An 8,419-nucleotide genomic window follows, 5' to 3' on the forward strand; every position below is an offset into this window, starting at 1 on the left:
GATCATAATTTAGGAATGCCTTTCATGTCCTCCTCCAGATGGTCCAATGCTTCCTCCACAGCCAAAAACCCTCGACAAGTACTAAGCATCCTCCTTCCCATCCATCGACCCCGTTGGAGCTTGGCCGGGCGCCTTTTCCTGAATGGAGCCTGGACAAAAGACAGATAAATAAATAAGAAAAGGCTCCTGGAGGGCCTGCATTCTAATTTCAAATCAATCATAAAGACATAGATCACGATAAGGCCCCGGATGACAGGCCCTCAGATACGTGGGCCCTGGGCCCCGGGCCTGAGTGCCAGATGAGACAGGCCTTCATTGATTAGAATCTCAAACTCTGGGAGTGAATGGGGCCATACATCACCTGCGACCGGCCGACGATACAGCAGACAGCATCTAGAAGCAGAGGAATAAGAGTAATGAACGGGTGGTGTGATAGCTGCAGGTGGCCTCCTCCTCTTCTCCTCTCTCATCTCATCCTCTTCTCCACCACAGGTGATCCAGACCATCAGCGCTGTGGACAGAGACGACCCCATCCAAGGCCACTACTTCGACTACCGCCTGGTCCCAGAGATGCTCAACAACCCCAACTTCACCATCAAGAATAACCAAGGTGAGGAACAAAAGGAAAGGGGGATTTGATTGCAGGTTGGTGGCACACTGCAAAGTGTGGCTAATATCCTCTCTCTCTCTCTCTCTCTCTCTCTCTCTCTCTCTCTCTCTCTCTCTCTCTCCCTCTCTCTCCCTCTCTCTCGCTCTCTCGCTCTCTCGCTCTCTCGCTCTCTCTCCCTTTCTCTCTCTCTCTCTATCTCCCTCCCTCCCTCTCCCTCTCCCTCTCTCTCTCGTGTTGTGGTTGTTTCTCGCCCTCCCGAGGGGTGTTAGCCGTACTGGAGATGAAATGTGGCGGAACAGTGTAAGCTTGCAGTAAGCAGATGTGAAATTGTCTGGACACCGGCATTTCTTTACTCCCCAGTGCGTTTGGCGGCAGGCTAAATGAAAAGGATCCCAATGACTTTCCTCCCTTCTTCTACTGCTCTGTGATGGCTGACTTCCTGCGCGCTCTTCTGCCACGGCAGATGGCACCGAATTTATTTGCTAAATACTCAGATTGCGTGTTTGCGGACGTTCTCTACCCACACAGCCCTCTCCCAATACCGGAGACGTATTGAGGGAATGTAATCAAGCGACGGGTGCTTTAGGCTCCATCCTGTTTCACCATAACTAAATCGAGAGGTGCATGCAGTAAAAGGTGTTTAGTTGGTCTTATTAAAACACGTCACGGTTTGAATGCTTAGCCGTCTCTACCAATACATCCGTACTAAGTATGAATTCATTTCTTGAACATATTCCGTTGTTTCCAGTCTTGTAAACCTCGCAGATACGATTTGATTTGGAATCTAATCATTCAAACCGTGAACTGACTATGAAGATCAGAAGATTAAAGAATATTCATCATACATATAGGAAAGGTCAACTGTGTGCTGTTTAGACATCAGGGTCTGTTAGATATCTATTGTTGAACTAATTGATTGATTCATTTATTTGTATAATATCCAAGACCATAAGGTCTCTGCAGGAACAAGGAGGGCATGTAGACGTTGGCTCCAACAGCAAGACAGCATTTATATTAATAAAAAATAAATCCTACATAACTATTAGACCAGGTGTGTAGCGTATGTACACTAGGTGTGAGGCGTATGAACATGCTAGTGTGTAGCGTATGTTAGTGTGTAGCGTTTGTTAGCGTATGTACGCTAGTTGTGTAGCGTTAGTGTATGTACACTAGGTGTCTAGCGTATGTTAGTTTGTAGCGTATGTTAGTGTATGCACACTAGGTGTGTAGCGTATGTTAGTGTGTAGTGCTTGTTAGCGTATGTACACTAGGTGTGTAGCATATCTTAGTGTGTAGTGTATGTTAGTGTGTAGTGTATGTTAGTCTATGTACACTAGGTGTGTAGCGTATGTTAGTGTATGTACACTAGGAGCCCTATTTTAACGGTCTGAAACACAAGTGAGAAGTGCCAAGCGCAAGTAGCTTTGTGGGCTACACACATGCGCGCCCGCATTCATTCATTCTTTTTAACACACAGTCGCGGTAAAACAATGTTTTTTCACTATCAAATACTCATCAATCCTAAAAGTTATAGGCTTGTACACGATGTCTGTGTCAAGAAAATATGTGTTTGCTGTACGGTGTTTGCAGATGCATTGATTTAAAAGCACACCTTATTACAGCTGTATCAGCTGTTCTTTCCCAAATAATTTACCAAGAATGTGTGGCTAGGTAGATGAGAGAAACATCTGAACAACGCCACTGACTTTAAAGGGGACTTATTATACCACCAGGTGTGAGTGTGATTAGCCTTACAAGCCGTTTCGAAAATCTGCCTAATATGACATCACTAGTGGGTGTGTCCACCTAGATCTGTGCTGGATAGATCTATCTACCAGCCTACCCAGTGGACTGAAGTAAACATCGCTCATCTATCCAGCACAGATCTAGGTGGACACACCCACTAGTGATGTCATATTAGGCCGATTTTCGAAACGGCTTGTAAGGCTAATCACACTCACACCTGGTGGTATAATAAGTCCCCTTTAAACCAGGTATTTCCTGGTGTGTGGCGTAATCTTTTTCTGAAACTGCAAAATAGCACCAGGGAACTTTTGCGGCAGAACACGCTGAACCGCCCCTTGGGGCACAAGATCATTCCCTAATTTACAGGCGCGTGGCGGCGGAGAGAAAAGAACGCTCTGCGCCTGTTGCAAACTAGCAACGAAAACATTGCGCCGGATGCAAGATAGGGCCCTAGGTGTGTAGCATATGTTAGTGTGTAGCGTATGTTAGTGTATGTACACTAGGTGTGTAGCGTATGTACTCTAGGTGTGTACACTAGGTGTGTACTGTGTAGCGTGTGTTTTCTAGCGTGTGTATACTAGTTGTGTAGCGTGTGTTTTCTAGGTGGGTAGTATGTGTACACTGTAGCGTATGTTATTGCGTAGCGTTTGTTAGCGTATGTACACTAGGTGTGTAGCGAATGTTACAGTGGCGGTGGGTCAATAGGGGGCGCTAGGGCGCCGCCCCTCCGTGAAATATTCCCTTGAATATATCTGCCAACTATTAATAAACTATTATCATTACGAAATAAATCAACAAAAATACATAGCGTTTATCCTCGTTTAATCGTCTGATATAGGCTACTTGTCACTGCCAGCAACCATTTAAATGCGTCTGAACGTCAATGATTCAGGCTAGGCTAGTTATTGGTCATTCGAAATAAAGCCCTCCTCCAAACAGGGGCGCCGGCCACGTTGAAGTCGTAAGCTCTCTAACTTTTAGCTGTCTATCAAGCAGAGACAGCTTTTCATTGGCGCAAGAAAATTCACCCTCGGGTCGCACCAGTGTGCGCCCCAGGCCAATGGTATCGCGTTTCTTTTTTGTTATCACCACATGATTGGACAATTCAGCGAATCAATCAAATAGGCTACCTCCCTTATCAGCATTCGCGCACCACAACTACATGTAGAGAAGAGATAGACCGCCACCTAGCAGAGGGTTGTAAGCACTTTCCACCCTATTCAGTGGAGGAATTGGACTCCCCAAGCAATGTTACACTTAAAAGGAGCAAGTAAGTTACATAGTAATTTAGTCTTTCGGCCTGTAGCATATAAACAAAATGAAACAACTGTCCCATATTTCTAACTGCATTTGAAGTAGAAATTGAGACTCACAAAAAATGGACGAACATGAATAACAACAATGGGTCAAATGGCTGGTGGAATGGCCATGAAGTAGGTCCGTATATGCAGTGTAAGCTTGTCCAGGCCCTGCAAGTCAGGATGTAGGCTATGAATCTGAATGAAAAGTAGGTTAATAGGTAGTGGCCATCCCCAAAATGCACCAGAATACAGGAAATTAAATTTATTAAATTAAAAAAAAATAAAGAATTTTGATCACCAACCGCCACTGGTATGTTGGTGTGTAGCGTACACTAGGTGCGTAGCGTGTGTTAGTGTGTAGCGTATGTACACTAGGTGCGTAGCGTGTGTTAGTGTGTAGCATATGTACACTAGGTGCGTAGCGTGTGTTAGTGTGTAGCGTATGTACACTAGGTGTGTAGCATATGTACACTAGGTGTGTAGCGTATGTACACTAGGTGTGTAGCATATGTACACTAGGTGTGTAGCGTATGTACACTAGGTGCGTAGCGTGTGTTAGTGTGTAGCGTATGTACACTAGGTGTGTAGCATATGTCCACTAGGTGTGTAGCGTATGTACACTAGGTGCGTAGCGTGTGTTAGTGTGTAGCGTATGTACACTAGGTGTGTAGCATATGTACACTAGGTGTGTAGCGTATGTACACTAGGTGCGTAGCGTGTGTTAGTGTGTAGAGTATGTACACTAGGTGTGTAGCATATGTACACTAGGTGTGTAGTGTATGTACACTAGGTGTGTAGCGTATGTACACTAGGTGTGTAGCGTATGTTAGAGTGTAGAATATGTGCACTATGTGTGTAGCGTATGTGCACTAGATGTGTAGCGTATGTAAATGTTGAGGCCTCCCACTCAGCGTCTGAAGGACTTCCACAGAGACGGACGAAGACGAAGGTGATGTGTTTACGTTCCCCCCCCCGCTGGAGATCAGTGGAGAAGAGTGAGGACGGGGGGGGCGAGGGGCTGGAGGGGCTGGTAATGAGAACAGTGGGAGAAGAGCATTTAATGAGGAGAAGACTTCACAGAAGGGCCTTCAGAGGAGCAGCTGGCTCCTCCGTGGGCGACATGTGCCACGCGCCCCCCCCCCTCAAACCCCCTGGTGGCCTGCAGCCACCGTCAACATCCCCCCGGCTCCATGATGAAACACCCAGGACCCTTCTGACATCAGGTTGAGGTTATTTCGGTAGATTGTTTGGTTCTCAAACTCTCGAAATAACTCAAACCGCTGTCGGATCCGTTTCAAAACACATGTTTAGTGCTCTAAATCTCTCCTATTATCGTCATAGATTGTCCTCATTGAGGACAATCGATGACATGGACCTTTTTCGCCAACAGACAACTCCATCAGCGTCCTTGCCAAGCACGACACCTTCCGACGGCAGAAGCAGGAGATGTACTACCTGCCCATCATCGTGACGGACAATGGCCACCCCCCCCTGAGCAGCACCAACACCCTGACCATCCGCGTGTGCGGCTGCAGCAAGGAGGGCATCGTGCAGTCCTGCAACGTGGAGGCCTACGTCCTGCCCATCGGTCTCAGCATGGGTGCCCTCATCGCCATCCTGGCCTGCATCATCCTGCTGCTAGGTGAGCCTGAGCTCCGGGTCCCATGTGACGCACTGCTGGAGTCAAAGGAAATGACGGCTTCATGAGCTTCCTCCCTGTCTCCTCCCTCCTCTCTACTCCTCCCCCCCTCCCCCTCTTCCTCTCCCCCTCCCCCTCCAGTCATCGTGGTTCTGTTCGTGACGCTGCGGCGGCACAAGCACGAGCCACTGATCATCAAGGACGAGGAGGACGTGCGGGAGAACATCATCCGCTACGACGACGAGGGCGGCGGCGAGGAGGACACGGAGGCCTTCGACATCGCCACACTGCAGAACCCCGACGGCGTCAACGGCTTTCTGCCACGCAAGGACATCAAGCCCGACCTGCAGTTCATGCCGCGCGCCGGGCAGCACAATGGGCCCAACGGTGTGGACGTGGACGAGTTCATCAACGTCCGGCTGCACGAGGCCGACAACGACCCCACGGCGCCGCCCTACGACTCCATCCAGATCTACGGCTACGAGGGGCGGGGCTCCGGGGCCGGCTCGCTCAGCTCGCTGGAGACGGCGTCGTCCGACTCGGACCAGAACTATGACTACCTCAGGGAGTGGGGGCCACGCTTCAGGAGACTGGGGGAGCTGTACTCGGTGGGCGAGAGCGACAGAGAGACTTGACGCGCTGGTTCAGAGGACAAACGGAGAAGAGACCCTTTGTATTGGGTCTGTCCACATGTGTGTTGAGCATGGTGGGGGTGGGAGGGGGGCTTTTAGTAGGAGTGGTTTTAAAACAAAATACAAAAAACAAACCCAGATCATCTCATGAGGGCCATCTTTTTATAATCTTCTTAGAATGGGTAGCAATCATCGCGACACATCCAGCGCATCGTAGTTGTGGAGCCAAACTTAACCAGTGTCTTTATTAGGAGATCTATGATTCTTGTGGAGTGTAACTTAGAATCTGTTGTGGAGTGTCTAGCAGTATTTTGGGTGTTTGTTATTTCCTGTGACTCCCCGGAGAGCACAGATCCTTTGATTGCTGTTGAATGCCCCCCCCCCCAATCGCCCCCCTACCATCGGCAGAACAAGGGGCATGCTGGGACAGCAGTATTTCTCTTCTTGGTTTTGTTGGATGCTTGCTCAGACACCATGCTCCATGGACAAGTGGACGACTGGGGCCACAGGCACTGGGCTCTGGGGGCCAGCAGCACTGGGCTTTGGGGTCCACAGGCGCTGGGCTCTGGGGGCCCTGAGCTCTCCATTCCTGGGGACCCCCAGCCTTCTGGGGGCTCTCGGTTCCTGGGGGCCCTCTGGGCGGAGGAAGGGGGAACACTGTAAAGCAATACATTGGCCTACATTACAACGATGAATGTACGTATGATTTGAAAACAAGCGATATGACAAACTGCTACAGATATTGGCTTTAATGTGAATTTGTTTTCATTTGATATTCTCTGACGGTCTCGTTTATAAACTGTGGAAGCCCAAGAAAGGCTTTATATAACTCTTTGTAAGTACAGGCTGCAGGTTTGTACATGCACCAGTTATAGAAAGGCTTTATATAACTCTTTGTAAGTACTGCTCCAGGTTTGGGTCGCAAAGTGTTAACTAGTCGATAAAAGATGAAGCAAAGACAAAAAAAATAAAAGAGAAATGTAGAAACTTTGAGGCCTTCTTTTTACAGAAGCAAACACGTATTACAATTGTAATCAAATGTTTTTGAAAACAAATGTGTTCTTCAAATGGGTTCTTCATAATTGTTATTGAGTTTTTGTATATCTGTTCTTTTTTGCTGTGCTGAATCTATGGAAGTGGGTATTCTTAGATGATTACGATGAGCTGTTCTCAACCTACTCAAACACTGTTGAATAAGCTCTGAACAGTGTGAGATGGGCACTGCAGTGGATAACATATCTTAGACGTAGGAAACGAGCGAGCTGCTGCAATAAAATAGATGATCGACTCAAATGGGTTTGCAGCAATGATTTTTTGTGAGGGACACATTCTCATTAAGTGTCCGATATATGCCATTATATCTGCAGTGATCAAACCAGTGACCACCTCAGCACAACAGCTGGAACCAAGACCCAATGTCAAACAATCCCATTAATGATAGAATCCGGTCTAATCAACACTTTGTTCTTTACTTCTAACTAAAACTCACAGACGAGGTGGGTTTGCATTAGCAGCAGAGGAAGTGGGACCAGGTACAGACCATGTGCTGGTTGTGGTTCCACGGTGCGACCTGTATGAAATAGAGGACAGGAAAACGCTTGCATTGTACATAGTTACTGCTGACGTCATCCGCTTTCCATGAGGTGGTAGGTTTGTCTCTGCACGTTAGCTCTTGCACACGATGAGAATCTTAAGAGACACTCAAGCCGCGTGCGTATACGATTTGTACCGATTCAGTATTATGGCAGTTCTCAGTAGACTAAACCGTGCTTCAAATTAGTCCTGTGTGCAGATCATAATTTTCTACTGTGCTTTAAGGCTTATAAATGTGTATGTTTGATTATTTACTCCCTATACTGTAATCTAAGATACCCTGTATTGTTTCCTACTTTGTGAAATATATTTTTATAAATATCACTGAATGAGTGTGGTTTCGTCCTAGATAAGAGATGCCGACGGAGATGAAGTCAATGAGATTGAAAAAAGATTGAATTGTGCTTCATCTTTTGACGTTTTTGGTTCAATGTGCATTTCAAATGAGGCATTTGAAATTCAAAAAATTAGATTTTTTTATTTCCATTTCAACAAATGCAAAATGCACAAGTAAAGTATGCGTTCTTCTGCCGTCCTGAACCGCGCAAAACAAGGAGCAGAGAGGAGCAGATGAACATGAAGTGATGTCAGCTCTTATCCATCCTCCCAGGACTTTGATTCACTCAGCTCTGACCGGCAATAAGCTGCCGCTATTTGTCAGAAGATATTCGTTTTTAAGGACAAACTTTATCGATTTCACATTATGAATTTTGGATTATTTATTATTATTTTAAATGCACAGCAAAGATTTGTAAGGGCAGGCATGAACATACTTCTGCAAGGTAACAGACTCACCAGAGTCTGAAGTTGTATATAGGACAATGGCTATCTGTTAGGACAGATTGGGAACATATATTATACATGATTATAAGAAATTAACATGAAAGTGTATTAATAT

The 8,419-nt window shown here is 46.6% G+C and overlaps 1 protein-coding gene across 2 annotated transcripts in view; it reads left to right on the forward strand.

Annotated features, from left to right (window-relative positions):
• cdh8 (cadherin 8) overlaps positions 1 to 7,842 on the forward strand; it is a 78,795-nt gene extending 70,953 nt beyond the window's left edge. For both annotated transcript variants that reach the window (XM_060072267.1, XM_060072269.1), the window contains exons 10-12: positions 493 to 610; positions 5,048 to 5,299; positions 5,438 to 7,842. In XM_060072267.1, the coding sequence (XP_059928250.1) occupies positions 493 to 610; positions 5,048 to 5,299; positions 5,438 to 5,931 (864 nt within the window). In that variant the 3' untranslated portion in view covers positions 5,932 to 7,842. The remainder of the gene's footprint in view (positions 1 to 492; positions 611 to 5,047; positions 5,300 to 5,437) is intronic.
• The last annotated feature ends 577 nt before the right edge of the window (positions 7,843 to 8,419 follow it).

The sequence above is a fragment of the Gadus macrocephalus genome, chromosome 14, assembly GCF_031168955.1.
Source record: "Gadus macrocephalus chromosome 14, ASM3116895v1".
In the NCBI taxonomy this organism is placed as follows: domain Eukaryota; kingdom Metazoa; phylum Chordata; class Actinopteri; order Gadiformes; family Gadidae; genus Gadus; species Gadus macrocephalus.